Source organism: Lytechinus variegatus, chromosome 9, assembly GCF_018143015.1.
Source record: "Lytechinus variegatus isolate NC3 chromosome 9, Lvar_3.0, whole genome shotgun sequence".
Lineage (NCBI taxonomy): Eukaryota > Metazoa > Echinodermata > Echinoidea > Temnopleuroida > Toxopneustidae > Lytechinus > Lytechinus variegatus.
In genome coordinates this window covers 1,181,791-1,205,059 of record NC_054748.1, presented here as the reverse complement: position 1 = coordinate 1,205,059, position 23,269 = coordinate 1,181,791, and the positions used below count along the sequence as shown (strand labels likewise).

Genomic DNA, 23,269 nt, shown 5'->3' with positions numbered 1-23,269 from the left:
ACCCATGAAGAAAAAAAGTGAGAAACGGCTGAGAGTTAACTAAGAAGAGAAAGAATTAGTGGGATAGGATAAAAATAGACACAGTGGAGAAGGAAAGTGAGCGAAGAAGATGGAGGAAAATCATAGTAGAGGGAGACAGAAAGAGATAGACATTACAAAATTGCAGCGAGGATACACAGCTGTATTCATACATTAAAAGTAATTGCATAATAAGAAAGAACGCATTAAAAGCCGACTTTGAAGTGAGGCTGGGAGGAGCAGAGGCAAGAATGGGCTGGAGAACGATTAGAAGTGTGTTCGAATTGAAGTGAATTACTTAAAATATAAGGTAGACAGGCAAAGACGTTGTCAAGGATTGAATGCTGACATGCGTGAATACAAAAGCCTCAGATGATAACATTAAAATAGCTTGTTTATGTCTTAGACTCTGTATATTCAACTAGATGATTTTGATGGCCTTAGCGTTGTAATAGTGACTCAGGGTATACCTTCTGTCTTTTATTATAGGTTCACTCTTAGTCTTTGATTATAATAAGACTATTGGCCGGGTATTTTTTTTTGCTCACTTTTTGGGTGTTTTGAAGTGACTCATCCGAAAATGTTGCATTTGTTCCTGCTTCCATGCCCGAAAGCCACCCAGTAATGACTGTTACGACCCCTGCCTTGGATGCTGGTTCGACCATCACGCTCTCTCTTTCTTTCATTTGAAGCCTATTTCCACGTTCATAATCTATGCAGGACTAAGTTACAACAATGGAAAGTGATGCTACTTATAGATTATTTTATGATAATGTCAATAAAAGCTCAAAAATGGTTTGGGCATGTAAAATAAATAACTTGGCGCCTCGGTTTTCTCTTCTGTGAGACCATGGTTGGGACACACTACAACCTTCAAATAAACTTTGACAATTTGAGTTTGGCCATTAATTTCTCCCAATTTTACACAATGCATATTTGATATCATTCCAAATATCATTTATTCTCTTAAAGATAATTATACAATGATTTTTATCATCATACCATAACGAAAAGAGCAGAATTCAAAAGTCTTGGATGAGGTCTGAATTGAAAAGCTGTAAAGGGAGAAGAAACAATCATGAAGGGTCAATACAGAACATGATTATCTTGTCTGTGTCAACAGAGATGAAAATTCATTCAAATCAATCCTCTGCTCATTCACTTTTTATGTTTAGTTGTGGTTTATGTAGTGATGGTTTTGTGAGATAACATGGTTTGAGCCCTGGTTTGAATTACCCATGTTTTTTTGTTTGTTGTGTGTTTGCTTGTGTAGAGGTGTGTTTGATTACCTGTTTATGTTGCTGTTAAGGTGCATGAAAACAGGTAACAAACCGCTGAGAAACTCATCACCTCGGAAAAAGAACAGTGACTTTTAATATTGTGTCATTTTGCAACTTTTGAATTTTGACCTTGCCCCATATTCCAAGGCACTGAATCTCCATGTGAACCAAAATCATATCATGTATGGCATTGATGTTAATTACACATTGATATTTATTAAAGCCGAGGAGGGATTATAGATCAAAGTCAAATTTCCAAACCTTTTTAGGAGTTTATATACGCAGGGAAATCATCGATTGCTTGAGACACTCTAATCATGCTAATAGTTAATATAATGTCAGACTACAGACATATTTCAAAATTTAATTAACTGTTTTTTGTGTACATAGATAGGTATGGATCTACTTAAGTACGTTTGTCTTATCCATTAACTCAAACTTTTACGCGACAACTTGAATAAACGACTATTTATATTGTTCTTGGTATACACAGCCTATAAACAGAAAAAAAGAGCAATTATCGTGGCAGTCAAGTGTTGAAAAAACAAACAACCTACCTCCAATCATGTTTTAAAAAGGTTTTGGAAGTTGTGCTGTAATTTTTTTTCACTAACTTTATCATACTCTAATGAAAAGATTTACTATTTTCAGGAAATAAATCCTAAAATGTTACGTTGCCTTATACAGTAGCCCAAAATCGTAGAGGTGGGTCAATTAGGATTTAACTGTTATTTCTGTGCCTTCGCTGCTGTTCTGCACAGAAATTCAACACAGGAGACAATTTTTCTCTAAAAACGTATATTTAAGTGACACTAAAAGCCATTGAAAAAAACTCCAACGGATTCTTTGCAACAATCTGCCATACTCCTCCCAGTGTATTTGTATATTTCGGGTCTGAAAAAAAAATGGGGAGGGGGTGGGGATTGCGATCCCGCTTTTTCTCATTTTACTGTTAATATCTTTAAGATTTAAAGCCATGTCTATTGAGACTAACATTCCTGTCGTCGAATATCTTCCCATTAAAGCACATCATTCTTCACTGTCGGGAAATTTATCCTTAAAATAAAAGAAGTTCCTGCAGCAGTCTCGAGAACACCTGTACTCCTACCAGATTGCGTAATCTTACAGGAAATTGGTATTTGGTGTATATTGAATCTTACAAATTTTCTTGAATAAAACATACTTTTCCCTTTTTTTAAACAGACCTGTTCTGTTAAATTGCAGAAAAATTAAGTGTTATGAATTTAAATATCGATTTTTGTTATTGATTTCTGCAAAATCTTCTTTTCTTTTTTGTAAAATCACGGTATTTTTAACAGTGTTCGTAGAATATGGAGAATGCGGGTGTCTAAGTCATTAGCAATTATAGCTTTTTATGATTGAATCAATCATATGACCGTGAATGAATGTGTAACAGACTTGAAAGTTTGTTAAATCACATCTTATTTCTATTGTGAGGTTTTTTTGTTTTTACGTTGGATGGGGGGGGGGGGGGGGGTTATACAAAAAAATGTAGCCTCTCTGTGATTAAACCAATCTCTTACTGACATGTGCTTAGTACAGATTATTCAAGCTTGCCGATGCAAAAACATTGTTCATTTTGACAGAGTGGAATTTTGCAGAGCGTTTGTAAAAGTTTGTTACGCAAGTGAAAAGGCCAAAGTGAATGCCGATGGCCGGAAATGAACTTCAATATATTTCTTTATATATGCAAATAAAATTAGATTATAGTGACACAGGATAATGTAATGATTCCAAAGTGCACCCTTGCACCACTTATCACTACCATATACAATATCATTTATGGCTCAATTACCTATAATATCTTATTCAAACAATGTTCATGTTGGTATTGACGTTAATAATTGGCCTTTCCAATATATTTTCTATCCTCTTGCAAATCGTATAAAGGTTCTGAATTACAAGCCTCGTTCACACAGGGCGTTTTGGTCAGAGTAAGATCAGAAGGAGGGTCGGAGAAAACCCAGTTTCATTAAGATTGGAGAGAAATGTCAGGGTAGTTTCCGTCTGAACAGAGTTACTCCGACCTTCTTCTGATCAACTCAATGGCCCAGATTCACAAAGGTGTTTTTTTTAACCATGGGTTGATTCCATGGTTAATGCAAAATTCCTGTTTAAATAACGCATATTTGCCGCGTGTATTAGGAAAAAAAATTCCAATGCTGATGTGCGCTTTTGTCACAGTGCTTGGTTATCCACTCTATTCTATTTATGAGTCCACTGTTTTAATAAATGAATCCACTCTTCAAACAGTGCATTCATGAACTAAAATGCTTACTTAACAGTGGAAACAAGCCTCGTTGACACGCAGGACGTTTTGCTTAGAGGAAAGAGTCGGAGAAAAAAAAACAGTGGGAGTATGTCAGAGTAGTTCCCGTTTTATCACAATTACTCATTCAGTCGTGAGTTTGCAGTCGTAGTTAACATCTATTGACCATTGATTAGAATTCTAGAAATATATATAGAATCCTTTAAATCCCGACCTGTTTACCACAACCTGACATGGGCCGTGGCAGGGGTCAGAGTAACTTCCGGAAGTGGTTTCAAGCTCTTGCCATGTGGCGATTAAAGCCTTGCCCCACTGTTATCCCAAATTCACCCCGGGGTTTCTTTCCATCACCATTTTCCCCCCATTATCTTATTACACAACCGAGCTTACGCATAAATGCAGGTAATTTATTTCATGATGCACAGTTTATGCAAGGTCCATTTATTGCATTGACGCCCAATGGCGACAATGCATTGTTCTTGTTCCATATTCCTATTCCGTAATCTTCTTCTTCTTCCACCAAAATCCCATTTGTTTAATACATGATTTTGTTAGCTCTACCCTGACTCCGTCCCTCATCCAAATTCATCCAAATTTGGTAGACATGTTGTCCAGCGTCCTTAGTTGTGCCTCTCGTCTTCCATTTTCCAAAATCACTCATGCATAACCATCCAGGCGCCATTTTGTCAATTTCAAGTCCATTTGCATACCATTCTTCATTCTTTCATATCTCAATTATCCTGCATGCTACAGACTTCTAACAAATTGCTATAGATAGTCCAAGAGTTTTTCTATCATCTGCGACGCATAACCTGACCTTCAAAATGCCATCTTCATGTCCTAAATTCAAATCCGAAATAGCCTTCCTTCAAAAACGTCATATTTATTGAAATGTAAAGTCAAAAATTCGTAAAATGGCCATAACTTTCTTGTTTTGATTCATTTTGAGCTCATTATTTCAAGAATTAATTACGGTATCATAACATACAAGCTACTGAGTTTTCACGCATCATTGACCTTCCGTCATCGAAATAGCGCCCTCTAAAGTTTCAAAAACGCTTACCTTTGAAAGCTCCTCATTGCGTCATGCGTGGCCAAACCCGTACCCTTTTTTGAATTTAGGGTCTTCAAGATATGATCTTTCATGCCATTTAAAAAAATATATACCTTACAACTGACGAAATATCTGAAAAATGCTCCCGAAAATCAGCAAAATACCCCAAAATGCACTTTAATGCCAGCACAACTTCAACTTGCTCTTATTTCCTTATTATTGAAGCTTATTCTTTCTAACTTGGCTGATATGAGTATTGGTATATACTTCAACCGTTCGTCAACCTTTTGTAACAAAAACTGACAAAAATCTGACGTCAGCTTCAAATTATTGTGCAAAACCTTCATTTTTAATGTCTTTCTTTATATGGCATTTACTTCCGGTCTATTGCCTGCGCACAAATAAAAGTGGTATCAATGTCACCGCATTGGAATACTCTTTCCAGTGATACCAAATACGACATAGGTTACAACAGAAAATTTCAAGATAAGTCAATCTGAACACATGGTATACTGCTCACTATGTACACATTATCAACAACAGAATTGTACACAGTGTCTATTGCATCGGTTTCGCGCAAAAACGAACTGAACGTACTATGGCACGCCATTTGTCCAATAAGGCGATAACTCAGTTTATGCATGCACATCGTTCTGATATGTACTTAACACTGGGTTACGTTGATGAATTGTCAGCGAATTTGTATGCTTATTTCTATTACTCTCTCTGCGTCTTTCTCTCTCTCTCTTTCTTCAGCGGCCACATGGTCTAAAAATGGACGAAATTTGTTTGACTCGAGAATGTAATTTCCTATGAAAAGCAAAATCTGCCAAAATCCAATTTGATTAACATGTAATTTTTGTTAGTCCTCTCCTGCCTCCGTTTCTCATCCAAATTCATTCTGATTTGGTAGACATACTGTCCATAATTAGGGACCATAACCTTTAGAAATAGCGCCTTCTATTGCAAAGTCTTGAAATAGTTAAATTGCCATAACTTCCTTGTTTGAATTCATTTTGGTCTCATGTTTTCAGGGTTTGCCAATTGTATCATTTCACATACTCCAACGGTGTTTTACGCATCAGTGATCATTCCTTTAAGAAATAGCGCCCTCTAATATTTTGAGAATGTATATCATCTCATCTAGAGTTTTCTCTTGATCTCCTCCTGTTTCTTGCCCTCTATTAAATCAGAGGCGTCAATGCATGCACATCGTTCTGAAACGATTGCAGTTCTAGTTCTTCTTCCATTCATGTCTTTCTAATATTCAAATCCTTGAAAGAACGCCCTCTTGCACGTAATAAAATGAATTGAATTAAAAGGCTTTTTAGTCAAAATTCTACTTCAAACTGCACTGTCCACTCATGTACTGTATTACGCATAATGTATATATAGCAATTCTACCCCGGGAGTGGCATTCTAACAGCCACGCTTTAGTTAAATGACACTTTTATGGAGTGCCAGTAGGCAAGCTATTCACCAATAACATCATTCTGTTTGAATAGCTTCAAAAATAATTGAGACGTTCTTCTTCTACCTGCCCTCAGCTTTTACTCCTACTGAGCTTCCTCCTTCGACCTTACTCTCACCAAAGAAAAATTACTGCGTCTGGAACGTGCTCACATAAACATCTTTGCAACTGAATCCCTGCATAATGAAAGTATGCTGTAAGAGTCAACGTCTCAACGATGCTACAGACAAACTGAATTAATAAGTAGGAATCTATTGCTGCAAATAAAGTAAATAATGAAATAAATCACACACTAGAGAATTTACAGGGTTTGAGCAGCTATGATATACTCTCTATTAATATGCTAAAATAATTACATCAAGTTTGGTAATGGAGATAAATACGCGTGAGCCTAAATTGTAACCGTTAAATAGCGCCCGATGCGGAATCATTTTCAGCGATAATTTTTTTCCCCGGTCGGCTGCTCAAAAATAATTGTTTGATTCTTTGAAGGGATAGTCCTAATAGTCACTTTTTAGCTCTATTCATATACATCAACATAAATGTGTAATATCATAATCCTTGTTTTATATAATGCGAGCGCGAGCTAATTGTTTTGGAAATTTTATGTATTTTTTCCTAAAATTTTACCATTCTGAGCAATTTTTTTCTTGAAAAAGATGCGTATGCAGCTAAATAATTACTAGAACGCTGAGCGCAAGCAGATTGAAATGAACTAATGGAAAAGGAGCTGTTAAAGACTGATTGCAGTTAGCCATGAAGACGCTACATATTTCACAAATCAAATTATGCGAGTGCGAAGTGTGAGCTTAAATTTTCTGACATTTTTACCCAATGAATGGAAATTCTAAGCACTTTTTGTAACTTAAACATTATAGGTATATAACTAAACAATTGATGCGAGCGCAAAGCAAGCGCGGAAAATTTCGAAATTTAGACCTACTGAACGAAACACTATATTTGTGTTTTGTAAATCACGAAAATGATGAGTAATTGGGGATTTTCCTTACATTAATAATGCGAGGGCAAAGCCCGAGCAAAAAGTTTTGTATACGTTTTGAAGTTATTGAGAATGTACCTGTTAAGGACTGCTTGCACTTAGCCATGAAGACGTTATATATTTCAACAATCAAATAATGCTAGATCACATTTATACATAAAGAATGACAAATTTTAATCAATGTTTGTAAACGTGAAGCAGGCTGGCTATATAACTAAGCAATTGATGCGAGCGGTAAATTCGAGATTTAGACCTAAAAAACAGGGCACTCTATTAATGTCTTGTAAATCATAAAAAACAATGAGTAATATGCCTGATATGGGATCCTCCTACATTAATAATACATGTATAATGCGATCACAAACCATGAGCGGGAAATGTTTGACATTGTGATCTGAAACTGGATGATAAAAGGGATTTTAAGTAGTATGTTGTATACTCAATATTGAGACATACATAGCTCGTCAATCAAAATGCGAGCATGCAGCGCAAGCAGAAAATGGTATCCAGACCATAAAACCTACTTAAAAAGTAATAATTTGTGAAACACACAAAACAATGAAAATTTGATTTCCGAGGTAAGATGTGTATTGTATATTGACTTGATTTTAAGCTCCATATTGAACAAGATATGGAAATCAACTAACAGACAATTCGAGAGCGAAATTTTATATAGAGATATGAAAGATTCGTTTTATTTTCAAAGTATTCCCCTCATCTTATTTTATTCCCTCGTCTTGCTCCTCTCCTCTCCCTTCTATTCCCCCCTTTTTTGCTCCGCCAATAGGGAGGGGGGGGGGGGGGGGCTCGGCCCCCATGAACCCGCCTATGGTTTAAGTACTAATTGCAATTGAAATGATAATGTAGGACTAGTTCAGTAAGTTGTTCAAACAATGAAGATTTCTTGTTGTTGACATTAGACAATAATTGACAACCATCTTCAGTTATTGGGCGCATTAGATGAACATGAACCAAATTACCGAGTCCAAAGTTTTATTCAAAAGTTTAGATAATTAGATTATACTATTATCTCAAACAAATAACGTAATGATAAAAATGTGCATTCTGTCCACCATAAATAATCATTGCAATCATTGTATTTGAGGGCAGTTAAATTAATTTTGTTTAACAGTATGCCTAAATGTATATTGGTATTGTCATTCAACGAGGCAATGAAATTTCGGTACTGTATTCTCCCCCATTGATCACAAGTATTTCCACCTGTATGATGCACCAGTGATGATCATCACTACAATCAATTTATATTTGCTTTATTACGATACAACATTGGTACCCCATGGTAACGCGGCTTGAATCACTACAGGAACATGGTTACTGCAGTGGGATCTAGTGCTCAACTACGATGTAACCCAACTTTCTTATTCATCGTCACTGCAAGGTGCATGAATATTTGTTTCACATAGTATATAGGCATCACCGTTTCGATACCCCCCCCCCCCATCTGACATGGGATACGCAATGCACGACGAGGAGACAACACTCAGGTGAATCAAGACAATAGGTTCGCAATTCGAATTGAAAATGTCTATATCGATGAGAGGTGTTTAATATGCGGTGTACAGGTTTTATATGAGTATGGATAAGGTAACTCAAAATTTACAAAAAGCAGTATCAAAAGGGAAGATTAGGGAAGTAAAACATCTAATTAAAAAAGGAGCTAACATACACCAAGCTGACAAAGATGGAAACACGTGTTTACATATTGGAGTTATAAACGACCAAAGGGACATCATTGAGTATCTCATCAAACATGGAGCTGATGTCGAAATGCCTACCTCAGAAGGACAAACACCCTTACATATTGCTGCCTCACAGGGACTTCTGAAAGTCATGAAGATAATTCTCACTCATGGAGGTAAAGTGAATAAAGGGGATCAAGATTGTTGGATTGCATTACACTTTACAGCTCAGAATGGTCATATTGACGTCATCAAACATCTCATCAGTCAAGGAGCTGATGTAAATAAGGAGCAAAAAGATGGTTGGACTGCATTACACCTGGCAGCTCAGAATGGTCATCTTGATGTTACCAAACATCTCATCAATCAAGGAGCTGATGTGCATAAAGGAAATTATGATGGTGGTACTGCATTGCACATGTCAGCTGAGAATGGTCATACTGACGTCATCGAACATCTTATCAGTCAAGGAGCTGATGTGAATAAGGAGCAAAAAGATGGTTGGACAGCATTACACCTGGCAGCTCAGAATGGCCATCTTGATGTCACCAAACATCTCATCAGTCAAGGAGCTGATGTGAATAAAGAGCACAAGGATGGTTCGACTGCATTACACCTGGCAGCTCGGAATGGTCATCTTGATGTTACCAAACATCTTATCATTCAAGGAGCTGATGTGAATAAGGAGCACAAATATGGTTCGACTGCATTACTCCTGGCAGCTCTGAATGGTCATCTTGATGTTACCAAACATCTCATCAGTCAAGGAGTTGAAGTGAATAGAGAGCACGAAGATGGTTGGACTGCATTACACGTGGCAGCTCAGAATGGACATCTTGATGTCACCAAAAATCTCATCATTCAAGGAGCTGAAGTGAATAAAGGGAATAATAATGGTAATACTGCATTACTCCTGGCAGCTCTGAATGGTCATCTTGACGTCATCAAACATCTCATCAGTCAAGGAGCTGATGTAAATAAGGAGCAAAAAGATGGTTGGACTGCATTACACCTGGCAGCTCAGAATGGTCATCTTGATGTTACCAAACATCTCATCAATCAAGGAGCTGATGTGCATAAAGGAAATTATGATGGTGGTACTGCATTGCACATGTCAGCTGAGAATGGTCATACTGACGTCATCGAACATCTTATCAGTCAAGGAGCTGATGTGAATAAGGAGCGAAAAGATGGTTGGACAGCATTACACCTGGCAGCTCAGAATGGCCATCTTGATGTCACCAAACATCTCATCAGTCAAGGAGCTGATGTGAATAAAGAGCACAAGGATGGTTCGACTGCATTACACGTGGCAGCTCGGAATGGTCATCTTGATGTTACCAAACATCTCATCAGTCAAGGAGCTGATGTGAATAATGAGCACAAAGATGGTTCGACTGCATTACTCCTGGCAGCTCTGAATGGTCATCTTGATGTTACCAAACATCTCATCAGTCAAGGAGTTGAAGTGAATAGAGAGCACGAAGATGGTTGGACTGCATTACACGTGGCAGCTCAGAATGGACATCTTGATGTCACCAAAAATCTCATCATTCAAGGAGCTGAAGTGAATAAAGGGAATAATAATGGTAATACTGCATTACACATTGCAGCTCAGGAGGGTCATCTTGATGTCACCAAACATCTCATCAGTCAAGGGGCTGATGTGAATAGAGAGAAAAATAATGGTTGGACTGCATTAGAAATTGCAGCTCAGAATGGTCATCTTGATGTTATCAAACATCTCATCAGTCAAGGAGTTGAAGTGAATAGAGAGCACAAAGATGGTTATACTGCATTACACCTGGCAGCTCAGAATGGTCATCTTGATGTTACCAAACATCTCATCAATCAAGGAGCTGATGTGCATAAAGGAAATTATGATGGTGGTACTGCATTGCACATGTCAGCTGAGAATGGTCATATTGACGTCATCGAACATCTTATCAGTCAAGGAGCTGATGTGAATAAGGAGCACAAAGATGGTTCGACTGCATTACTCCTGGCAGCTCTGAATGGTCATCTTGATGTTACCAAACATCTCATCAGTCAAGGAGCTGAAGTGAAAAAAGAGCAGGAAGATGGTTGGACTGCATTACTCCTGGCAGCTATGAATGGTCATCTTGATGTTATCAAACATCTCATCAGTCAAGGAGTTGAAGTGAAAAGAGAGCACAAAGATGGTTATACTGCATTACACCTGGCAGCTCAGAATGGTCATCTTGATGTTACCAAACATCTCATCAATCAAGGAGCTGATGTGCATAAAGGAACTTATGATGGTGGTACTGCATTGCACATGTCAGCTGAGAATGGTCATATTGACGTCATCGAACATCTTATCAGTCAAGGAGCTGATGTGAATATAGAGCAAAAAGATGGTTTGAGTGCATTACACCTGGCAGCTCAGAATGGCCATCTTGATGTTACCAAACATCTCATCAGTCAAGGAGCTGATGTGAATAAGGAGCACAAAGATGGTTCGACTGCATTACTCCTGGCAGCTCTGAATGGTCATCTTGATGTTACCAAACATGTCATCAGTCAAGGAGCTGATGTGAATAAGGAGCACAAAGATGGTTGGACTGCATTACACTTGGCAGCTCAGAATGGCCATCTTGATGTCACCAAACATCTTATCATTCAAGGAGCTGATGTGAATAAACGGAATGATAATAGTAGTACTGCATTACACGTGGCAGCTCGGAATGGTCATTTTGATGTTACCAAACATCTCATCAGTCAAGGAGCTGATGTGAATAAGGAGCACAAAGATGGTTCGACTGCATTACACGTGGCAGCTCAGAATGGACATGTTGATGTCACCAAAAATCTCATCATTCAAGGAGCTGAAGTGAATAAAGGGAATAATGATGGTAATACTGCATTAGACATTGCAGCTCAGGAGGGTCATCTTGATGTCACCAAACATCTCATCAGTCAAGGGGCTGATGTGAATAGAGAGAAAAATAATGGTTGGACTGCATTAGAAATTGCAGCTCAGAATAGTCATCTTGATGTTATCAAACATCTCATCAGTCAAGGAGTTGAAGTGAATAGAGAGCACAAAGATGGTTATACTGCATTACACCTGGCAGCTCAGAATGGTCATCTTGATGTTACCAAACATCTCATCAATCAAGGAGCTGATGTGCATAAAGGAAATTATGATGGTGGTACTGCATTGCACATGTCAGCTGAGAATGGTCATATTGACGTCATCGAACATCTTATCAGTCAAGGAGCTGATGTGAATAAGGAGCACAAAGATGGTTGGACTGCATTACTCCTGGCAGCTCTGAATGGTCATCTTGATGTTACCAAACATCTCATCAGTCAAGGAGTTGAAGTGAATAGAGAGCACGAAGATGGTTGGACTGCATTACACGTGGCAGCTCAGAATGGACATCTTGATGTCACCAAAAATCTCATCATTCAAGGAGCTGAAGTGAATAAAGGGAATAATAATGGTACTACTGCATTACACATTGCAGCTCAGGAGGGTCATCTTGATGTCACCAAACATCTCATCAGTCAAGGGGCTGAGGTGAATAGAGAGAAAAATAATGGTTGGACTGCATTAGAAATTGCAGCTCAGAATGGTCATCTTGATGTTATCAAACATCTCATCAGTCAAGGAGTTGAAGTGAATAGAGAGCACAAAGATGGTTATACTGCATTACACCTGGCAGCTAAGAATTGTCATCTTGATGTTACCAAACATCTCATCAATCAAGGAGCTGATGTGCATAAAGGAAATTATGATGGTGGTACTGCATTGCACATGTCAGCTGAGAATGGTCATATTGACGTCATCGAACACCTTATCAGTCAAGGAGCTGATGTGAATATAGAGCAAAAAGATGGTTTGAGTGCATTACACCTGGCAGCTCAGAATGGCCATCTTGATGTTACCAAACATCTCATCAGTCAAGGAGCTGATGTGAATAAAGAGCACAAGGATGGTTCGACTGCATTACACCTGGCAGCTCGGAATGGTCATCTTGATGTTACCAAACATCTCATCAGTCAAGGAGCTGATGTGAATAAGGAGCACAAAGATGGTTCGACTGCATTACACTTGGCAGCTCAGAATGGCCATCTTGATGTCACCAAACATCTCATCATTCAAGGAGCTGATGTGAATAAACGGAATGATAATAGTAGTACTGCATTACACGTGGCAGCTCGGAATGGTCATCTTGATGTTACCAAACATCTCATCAGTCAAGGAGCTGATGTGAATAAGGAGCGCAAAGATGGTTCGACTGCATTACTCCTGGCAGCTCTGAATGGTCATCTTGATGTTACCAAACATCTCATCAGTCAAGGATTTGAAGTGAATAGAGAGCACGAAGATGGTTTGACTGCATTACACGTGGCAGCTCATAATGGACATCTTGATGTCACCAAACATCTCATCAGTCAAGGAGCTGAAGTAAATAGAGAGGAAAAAGATGGTGGGACTGCATTACACATTGCAGCTCAGAATGGCCATCTTGATGTTACCAAATATCTCATCATTCAAGGAGCTGAAGTGAATAAAGGGAATAATAATGGTAATACTGCATTACACATTGCAGCTCAGGAGGGTCATCTTGATGTCACCAAACATCTCATCAGTCAAGGAGCTGAAGTGAATAGAGAGAAAAATAATGGTTGGACTGCATTACACATTGCAGCTCAGAATGGTCATCTTGATGTCACCAAACATCTCATCAGTCAAGGAGCTGAAGTGAATAGAGAGGAAAAGGATGGTTGGACTGCATTACACATTGCAGCTCAGAATGGCCATCTTGATGTCACCAAACATCTAATCAGTCAAGGAGCTGATGTGAATAGAGAGTACAAAGATGGTAGGACTGCATTAAACTTTGCAGCTCAAGAAGGCCATCTTGATGTCACCAAGCATCTTATCAGTCAAGGAGCTGATGTGAATAGAGAGTACAAAGGTGGTGGGACTGCATTTCAAATTGCAGCTCAGAATGGCCATCTCGATGTTACCAAATATCTTATTAGTCAAGGAGCTGATGTGAATAGAGAGTACAAAGGTGGTAGGACTGCATTGCACATTGCAGCTCTAGAAGGCCATCTTGATATCACCAAACATCTCATCAGTCAAGGAGCTGATGTGAATAAAGGGGATAATAATGGTAGAACTGCATTGCACATTGCATCTCAGAATAGTCATCTTGATATCACCAAACATCTCATCAGCCAAGGAGCTTATGTGAATAGAGAGTGTAAAGGTGGATGGACTGCATTGCACATTGCAGCTCTAGAAGGCCATCTTGATATCACCAAACATCTCATCAGTCAAGGAGCTGATGTGAATAAAGGGGATAATAATGGTAGAACTGCATTGCACATTGTATCTCAGAATGGTCATCTTGATATCACCAAACATCTCATCAGTCAAGGGGCTGAAATTAATAGAAGGAACTATGCCGGTTGGACTGCATTGCACATTGCAGCTCAGAATGGACATCTTGATGTCACCAAATATCTTATCAGTCAAGGGGCCGATGTGGATAAAGGGAATAATAATGGTAGAACTGCATTGCACATGGCAGCTCTTGAAGGCCATCTTGATATCACCAAACATCTCATCAGTCAAGGAGCTGAAGTAAATAGAGAGGGAAAAGATGGTAGGACTGCATTACACATGGCAGTTCAGAATAGACATCTTGATGTCACCAAGCATCTCATCAGTCAAGGAGCTGATGTGAATAGAGAGCTTAAAAGAGGATGGACTGCATTGCACATTGCAGCTCAGAATGGTCATCTTGATACAACCAAATATCTTATCAGTGAAGGGGCCGATGTGGGTAAAGGGAATAATAATGGTAAAACTGCATTGCACATTGCAGCTCTGAATGGTCATCTTGATATCACCAAACATCTCATCAGTCAAGGGGCTGAAATTAATAGAAGGAACGATACCGGTTGGACTGCATTGCACATTGCAGCTCAGAATGGACATCTTGATGTCACCAAATATCTTATCAGTCAAGGGGCCGATGTTGATAAAGGGAATAACTATGGTAGAACTGCATTGCACATTGCAGCTCATAAAGGCCATCTTGATATCACCAAACATCTCATCAGTCAAGGGGCTGAAATTAATAGAAGGAACGATACCGGTTGGACTGCATTGCACATTGCAGCTCAGAATGGACATCTTGATACAACCAAATATCTTATCAGTGAAGGGGCCGATGTGGGTAAAGGGAATAATAATGGTAAAACTGCATTGCACATTGCAGCTCTGAATGGTCATCTTGATATCACCAAACATCTCATCAGTCAAGGGGCTGAAATTAATAGAAGGAACGATACCGGTTGGACTGCATTGCACATTGCAGCTCAGAATGGACATCTTGATGTCACCAAATATCTTATCAGTCAAGGGGCCGATGTTGATAAAGGGAATAATTATGGTAGAACTGCATTATACATTGCAGCTCAGAATGGCCATCTTCATGTCACCAAACATCTCATCAGTCAAGATGCTGAAGTGAATAGAGAGCACGAAGATGGTTGGACTGCATTACACGTGGCAGCTCATAATGGTCATATTGACGTCATCGAACATCTTATCAGTCAAGGAGCTGATGTGAATAAGAAGCAAAAAGATGGTTTGAGTGCATTACACCTGGCATTTTTGAATGGCCATCTTGATGTTACCAAACATCTCATCAGTCAACGAGCTGAAGTGAATAGAGAGCACAAAGATGGTGGGACTGCATTACACGTGGCAGCTCAGAATGGCCATCTTGATGTCACCAAACATCTCATCAGTCAAGATGCTGAAGTGAATAGAGAGCACGAAGATGGTTGGACTGCATTACACATTGCAGCTGAGAATGGTCATATTGACGTCATTGAACATCTCATCAGTCAAGGAGCTGATGTGAATAAGGAACGCAAAGATGGTTCGACTGCATTACACCTGGCAGCTCAGAATGGCCATCTTGATGTCACCAAACATCTTATCATTCAAGGAGCTGATGTGAATAAAGGGTATGATAATGTTATTACTGCATTACACCTGGCAGCTCAGAATGGTCATCTTGATGTTACCAAACATCTCATCAGTCAAGGAGCTGAAGTGAATAGAGAGCACAAAGATGGTGGGACTGCATTACACGTGGCAGCTCATAATAGTCATATTGACGTCATTGAACATCTAATCAGTCAAGGAGCTGATGTGAATAAGGAACGCAAAGATGGTTCGACTGCATTACACCTGGCAGCTCAGAATGGCCATCTTGATGTCACCAAACATCTTATCATTCAAGGAGCTGATGTGAATAAAGGGGATGATAATGTTATTACTGCATTACACCTGGCAGCTCAGAATGGTCATCTTGATGTTACCAAACTTCTCATCAGTCAAGGAGCTGATGTGAATAAGGAGCACAAAGATGGTGGGACTGCATTACACGTGGCAGCTCAGAATGGTCATATTGACGTCATCGAACATCTTATCAGTCAACAAGCTGATGTGATTAAGGAGCAAAAAGTTGGTTTGAGTGCATTACACCTGGCAGCTCAGAATGGCCATCTTGATGTTACCAAACTTCTCATCAGTCAAGGAGCTGATGTGAATAAGGAGCACAAAGATGGTTCGACTGCATTACACTTGGCAGCTCAGAATGGCCATCTTGATGTCACCAAACATCTTATCATTCAAGGAGCTGATGTGAATAAAGGGAATGATAATGGTAGTACTAAATTACTCCTGGCAGCTCTGAATGGTCATCTTGATGTTACCAAACATCTCATCAGTCAAGGAGCTGAAGTGAATAGAGAGCAGGAAGATGGTTGGACTGCATTACACGTGGCAGCTCAGAATGGTAATATTGACGTCATCGAACATCTTATCAGTCAAGGAGCTGATGTAAATAAGGAACAAAAAGATGGTTGGACCGCATTACACGTGGCAGCTCAGAATGGACATCTTGATGTCACCAAAAATCTCATCATTCAAGGAGCTGAAGCGAATAAAGGGAATAATAATAATAATACTGCATTATACATTGCAACTCGGAATGGACATCTTGATATTATCAAACATCTCATCAGTCAAGGGGCCGATGTGGATAAAGGGAATAATATTGGTAGAACTGCATTGCACATTGCAGCTCATGAAGGCCATCTTGATATCACCAAACATCTCATCAGTCAAGGAGCTGATGTGAATAAAGGGGATAATAATGGTAGAACTGCATTATACATTGCTGCTCAGAATGGTCATCTTGATGTCACTAAGCATCTCATCAGTCAAGGAGGTGATGTGAATAAAGGAAATGGTGATTGTAGAAATGCATTACACATTGCTGCTCAGAATGGTCATCTTGACGCCACCAAACATCTTATCAGTCATGGAGCTGATGTGAATAAAGGGGATAAGACAAGTCGTACTCCATTTCACATAGCAGTTTACAATGGCCATTTCGATATCATCAAATATCTCATCAGTCAAGGAGGTGAAGTGAATAGATTGAACAATACCGGTTGGACTGCATTACATTATGCAGCTAGGAAGGGGCATGTTGAAATCGCCACATATCTCATCACCAAAGGAGCTTATATGAGCAAAAGGGAGGTTACAGGTCAGACTGCATTACATATTGCAGCTGAGAATGGACATATTGATATCACATCATACCTTATTAGTAAAGGGGTTGAGGTAAATGAAGCAGGAAAGCGTGATAGGACTGCATTACACCTTACGGTGCAGAATGGCCATCTAGATGTCATGAAATACCTCATCAATCAAGGAGCTGACGTGAATAAGGGGGATAACACAGGTTTGACTGCTTTACACAGTGCTGTTGAGGAAGGCCATCTTGATGTCGTTAGATATCTCATCAGTCATGGTGCAGATGTGAATAAAGGTGATAGAACTGATTGGAGTGCATTACACAGTGCAGTCAATAGTGGTCATATTCATATCATCAAATACCTCGTTAGTCAAGGAGCTAGTTTGAATAAAGGTGATAATACTGGCTGGACTGCATTGCACATCGCAGCTCTGAATGGCCACCATGATATCACCAAATGTCTCATCAGTGAAGGTGCTGACGTAAATATTCAACATGACACTGGACGAACTGCATTACATTTTGGGTGTGAGAATGGTTATCTAGATATCACTAAATATCTCATAGGTCAAGGAGCTAAAGTGAATAGAGGAGATAAGACTGGCTTGACTGCTTTACATCTTGCAGCTGCGAATGGACACCTTGATGTCACCATGCATCTAGTTAACCAAAGAGCTGAAGTGAATGAAGAAGATAATGATGGTCACACTTCACTGCTGTTTGCTGTCCAGAATAGCCATGTTGAAGTCATTGAATATCTGATAGGTCAAGGAGCTAAAGCCGACAGGGAAATCGCTGATGGTTGTGCAAAAGTACTCTCTACTGTGCCGGATTGTCGCCCAAATATCGGTCCCGTTCTATTGGCACGAGGAGCGCGTCTTGAACTAGACGGCATCCACGGAACGACCTCCCGAGGACTGTCGTTGCGGTTTGGGTATGAACAAATCGCTGGGATTCTAGCCACGTGTTCCCCATCCGAGGTAAGCTCTTTATACTGATAACGTATTCTCTATTTTGATGCATAATAAACAGTTTAATATTTTAGTATTAATAGTATTTTAGTATTAATATTTAGCACCTCTAATCACCCGATCTAACCAAACTTAATCCCTTTTTTTACCAGGATTGAAACACAACTAGATCATCAAACACAAGACATGTCCATTGAACACAACATTAGAAGTCAAGCTTAAAATAAAGCATCAAACAGATAAAAAATAAAAGCAAACACCAAATGATGATGGTAGAATAGTATAATTCTTATTCCCCACCTGATTCTAGTTTTGGAAACTAAAAAGAAATGTCCTTGAAATATTATTTTCATTATTCAATATGGTTAAGAAGAGATTTTGAAAACGATCTCTGCCCAGGTCATCAACAGTTATTTTCATCATGCGATACAAGAGGGTCATACATTTTTTGTTGAGTTTTTGGTCAATCGTGGAGCGGATCTCAATATCCAGTCAGCAGACGGTCAGACGTGTCTTCATAAAGCAATCAAACTTTGCGACAGGACGGAAAGAAATGTACAAAATAGTGACACACTAAGAAATGTGAGTAACATTCTATATTGGCAGCGTAAGATTAGCTTTTTAAATTTCATTGTTTAATATAATAATCAACGTTTTCTATTACAAGCCTTCGCTTTTTGTGGACTGATCCATCAGGGTATCCATAATTCTATCTAAAACTTGTAATTGATCTCAACTTCCCAAAATACGTAACTTTATTCATGTGGGTGTGTGTGAGTGCAAATGTTTTATTTATTTATATACTTATTTATAGATTGATTTTTCTAGGAAAGGTGCAAGAGCTTTTGTTTATATGTCATTCTAGAATGGACACTCATAATAGTTTTCCTTCAGCTCCTGATTAGGTATGACTCCCCAACTCACCCCTTCCCAAAAATGATTGATAAATAGATAGTAATAATAATGAAATCATAATTCAGCGCGCTTGAGCTATTAAAATATATCAAATGACGCAACATTTTGCCAAAATGTTTCAGTACTCTCTCAATCGAGATCTAGTGTGTTCACATATATAAGCCTACATTATGTCTGGTGGCTTGAGCTTTGGGCATATTTCTGGCATGTTTTAGATTTCTGATGAATTTTACGGTGGAGAACTTGCTCCTGACAAAGCCTTAGTGTTCTATCTCCTTGACAACGGAGCCAGGATAGATGTGGAAGACAAGTCAGGTAGACTGCCAATCCATTATGCCAAGGATGAATTGGTCAGACAGATGATATTGTCAAGGTAAGTTTTCATACTTAAATTCTCATTTGTAAAACCTTATGTACACACATGTATTTAATCGTTCTATACACAATTCATATACAAAACACAGACGTGAAAAATCCTATAAAAGATTTAAAATATCTTCGATGACTGATTTTATATCAAATCCCCCATGTACTCTATTTCAAAACTAAATAATCTTTTAATTTGTCATAAAAAAGCAGGACTGTTCTGTTAATTTCTAAAACATTTCTCTATTGTAATTTCTGTAATCGATAAATGTTAAAAAGAAATACAAAATTGAATTAACAATTTTTTTTCCTCATTACACGTCTCTCCACGTATATTTCTTCCCTTCTAATCCGAATGAAGCATTAATTTAAGAAATGCTTTAGGCAAACGTAAACATGGTAAAAAGAATCACACAAACAAATTTCCAGTGAACGTATTTTTAGGACAAACCAATATTACATGGAAAAAAACATCATCAGTGAATGTTGGGGAAAAAATTATCATTTTTTTATATCTTATTCTAAGTTAACTAAGAGTAAAAAGGTAATTGCTTAATAAACCAATTATAATAATGATGATATCTATGCGAAGTGTCTTTTAATTTCATGTACACGGATCGAATAGAGCGAGAAGAATACTACGTTTGTTAGGCACTCGGAATTGTTAATAATAATGATAATAATAGTAATGATAATAATAATGTGACTCTGTAGAGTGCTCAAAGCGCACAAAGAGCTAAGAGTTAAATAAAAAGCCTCTTATGAGTTTATGAATAAGTTTATCTGTATTGAAAGATATACTTCTCATATGAGAAGTATATCTCATATGAAAAATGACAATAGTTTGTCATTGATATTGGGAAATATTACTTTTTTCAGATTGAATGCTCTCGAAGACATAAAGTTTTATCGAGGTAAGAAATCCCTTACATTTATGTTTCACATGTTTTTATGAAATCTTAAATAACCGACCATTAATTCCATTAAAAATGTTTGTAGTCAAATGGTGATAAAAGCACAATTATCACCATAATCATGATTAGCCTTAAGGCATTACAATTATCAGAATTTTGACGGCTATCAATCAAAGTATTCCTGCCACTGACAGGAAAAAAGATATTAAAATGATATTAAATTTTATTTTTTTATCAATTTTGTTTTGCTACTGTGTACATGAAATACAATAACCCTTTCTTTAAATAGAGTACTAAAACTGAGCGGACACTTTCTTTCAATTTTTCGAATGTACATAAAACAATAGCGGGTTGGCAAAATTTACTATGATGTATTTTTGTCCTTTCTATTCTTCTCTTCAATACAAACCGTCCGCGACACTGTTCTGGTCGTACTCAATAACATAGCCGGGTTTGTTCATTAAATACATAAATATATATATATGTATATATATATATATATATATATATATATACATATTATGAATCTCCACTTTAAACAGAAACAGCATTCGATTTTCCATCATGATATCAAGTTTCTGAGCAATTCGAAGTCTATAACACCAATTATTTAAGGGTGGCAAGTTTGGCTTTAAATGTTATTCTAGAGTCGTATAGATCTATCTTGATTTGTTTTAAAAATATATATTTCTTACTCACTGTTATTACACAAAGCTGAAAAAGAAGCTGGATCTACTGCAAGTTGCGTCAAAGTCGACGAAAATATCTCCCAGGGTATTTGACAAGAGGACCATGGCTTGTCAATGTTCATCCCACCCAATGCTTTGCTTCAGGGAGAATCACGAGAGATCACACTAACCCTCCTTCGAGACCATCCAAGCGTAGACATCCAAGATGATGAATCCGTGGCCTGCTACGGGATCAGATGTGATCCTCCAAACAAGGTATTCCTCAAACCCGTTAAGATTAGGATACCACACTCCACGCTAATTGCCAACCCAGCCGAAGTAAAGCCAGATGTTGTGTCATATGAATGGGATTCGGTGAATGGTAAGTTTATAGTTAGGGTAAAGTTTTACAATATCTGAACATAACTTGGATCCATAAAATGATGAAAGGACTTTTAAGGTAAATTTTCATAAACATTTACTAACTTGATTTTACTTTTACTAACTTCACACGAGCTAAGTTATTTAGAAAGGCTAAGAAATCGACTGTCCTGTAATAAAAAGAAATCCGGATTTAATAGTTAGGTAGTTTGATTGATGGATCGATTTATGATTTATCACTACATTTTATTCATGTTTTGAATTTATCATTTGTTTGTTTCTGTATTTTACCAAAGAGGTTAACAGCGAATGTATTTTTTATGACCCCAAACCCAGATCTGCCACGAAGTTCAAGAAGCAGTTCATCCAACTCTCCAGACAAGCCACCATACTGCAAGGTATACAAGAGACACCTTGAGCTGTACATCGACCACAGTGCTGAGTGGTGGGTTCTTATTCCTCTTGAGCAGCATGTGATTAAACACCGATTAATATGCACACCGTATATTCCAGATAGAATAACAAGAGGAAAGGAGATTGGTGTCCACCTTCGTCTTCATGTCGATATTCCTGGAATGGATGTGGTAGGTATACCAAGTCCGACGATGTCAGAGGATATGCAGTGGTCGCAGAACGCTTTTCTAAGTGGCGAAGTTAGGAAAGGGGGCTGACCACTCAAAAATCGCAGTTACTATATGGTTATTTTTTAGGTTTTTGTAGAAGGTTTTTAAACAAATGTTGAAAGGGGACGGAAGCCTGCCACCCCCCCCCCTTCTGCGGCCCCTGATATGGACCCGTTGTGCGGATTGTCGGATACTTTAGTACTTAAAAGAATGGTGTAAATGTTAAAAAACAGTTACATCTTTTGTACATGGAACCAATCATCCGATTTATGTGTGCTACTATTACATTTTTTGCCCTACGAAAGTTAGTTTTTAAATTTCATCTAGCTTCTCCGTTGTTGTCATATTCCTTAAATTTTCAGTAATATATTATCATTTAATAAATGTGCATTTTGTACAACTATAAATTCCCTCATCTTCAAATGTTAGTGAAATTACAATGCAGCATTTTGGATCTAATAGATCTGATTTTTTACATCCGATTTCGCTTTTGGCTCAACAGGAAATACAAGAGGAGGAGAAGAAGCAGTGTTACCACAAGGCCCATCCATCTATACCCATCAGTATCGTCTCCAAGGCAGGGGATGTCAGTGTGACATCATACCGAGGTGTCGATGCTGTGGATGAAAAGGTATTTGTTTTGTTTTACTTTAGCCTGTGTTTGTATTGAAACGCTTTGTCTTTATCATCTTTGAAAATGAACACTTATACGTTTTCACCTTTTCCATCGTTTTCCATCGTGGACGGCAGCTTCTCCCTCTCAAAGACGTTCAAAGAAGAATGCAACACCTAATAGTGCTTCCGGTGCCAATGCATGAAGATGACACAGACCTTCGAGTTACAGTCATTCTTACCCAGTCTGGGAAACGGGTCGATGTTTCAGTATCACTCGCCTTTGTTATCAGATGCTCTGGTATGTATGGTCATTGCAGTGTTTTTTTATTCAAAGTGGGGATTATATCAGACTAATTGCAATGCAAATATACTTCTAACATGCATATTTTTTGTA

The 23,269-nt window shown here is 38.2% G+C and overlaps 1 protein-coding gene across 1 annotated transcript; it reads left to right on the top strand.

Moving 5' to 3' along the window:
• The first annotated feature begins 9,231 nt into the window (after nucleotides 1-9,231).
• LOC121421176 lies at nucleotides 9,232-18,420 on the top strand. The gene is made up of 10 exons (XM_041615838.1): nucleotides 9,232-9,709; nucleotides 9,878-10,105; nucleotides 10,571-10,798; nucleotides 10,868-11,689; nucleotides 11,858-12,283; nucleotides 12,551-12,976; nucleotides 13,595-15,836; nucleotides 15,912-16,573; nucleotides 16,610-17,013; nucleotides 17,164-18,420. The coding sequence occupies exons 1-10, from the start codon at nucleotides 9,232-9,234 to the stop codon at nucleotides 18,418-18,420; spliced, it is 7,173 nt and encodes a 2,390-aa protein (XP_041471772.1).
• The last annotated feature ends 4,849 nt before the right edge of the window (nucleotides 18,421-23,269 follow it).

Bases quoted from the DNA above. Each gene is read 5' to 3' on its own strand.
- LOC121421176 (XM_041615838.1), top strand. From the start codon at position 9,232: ATGTCAGCTGAGAATGGTCATACTGACGTCATCGAACATCTTATCAGT. The intron at 11,690-11,857 runs GTAATACTGCAT...TCATCAGTCAAG, and splicing joins GAATAAAGGGAATAATGATG to GAGTTGAAGTGAATAGAGAG. The intron at 12,284-12,550 runs GTACTACTGCAT...TCATCAATCAAG, and splicing joins GAATAAAGGGAATAATAATG to GAGCTGATGTGCATAAAGGA.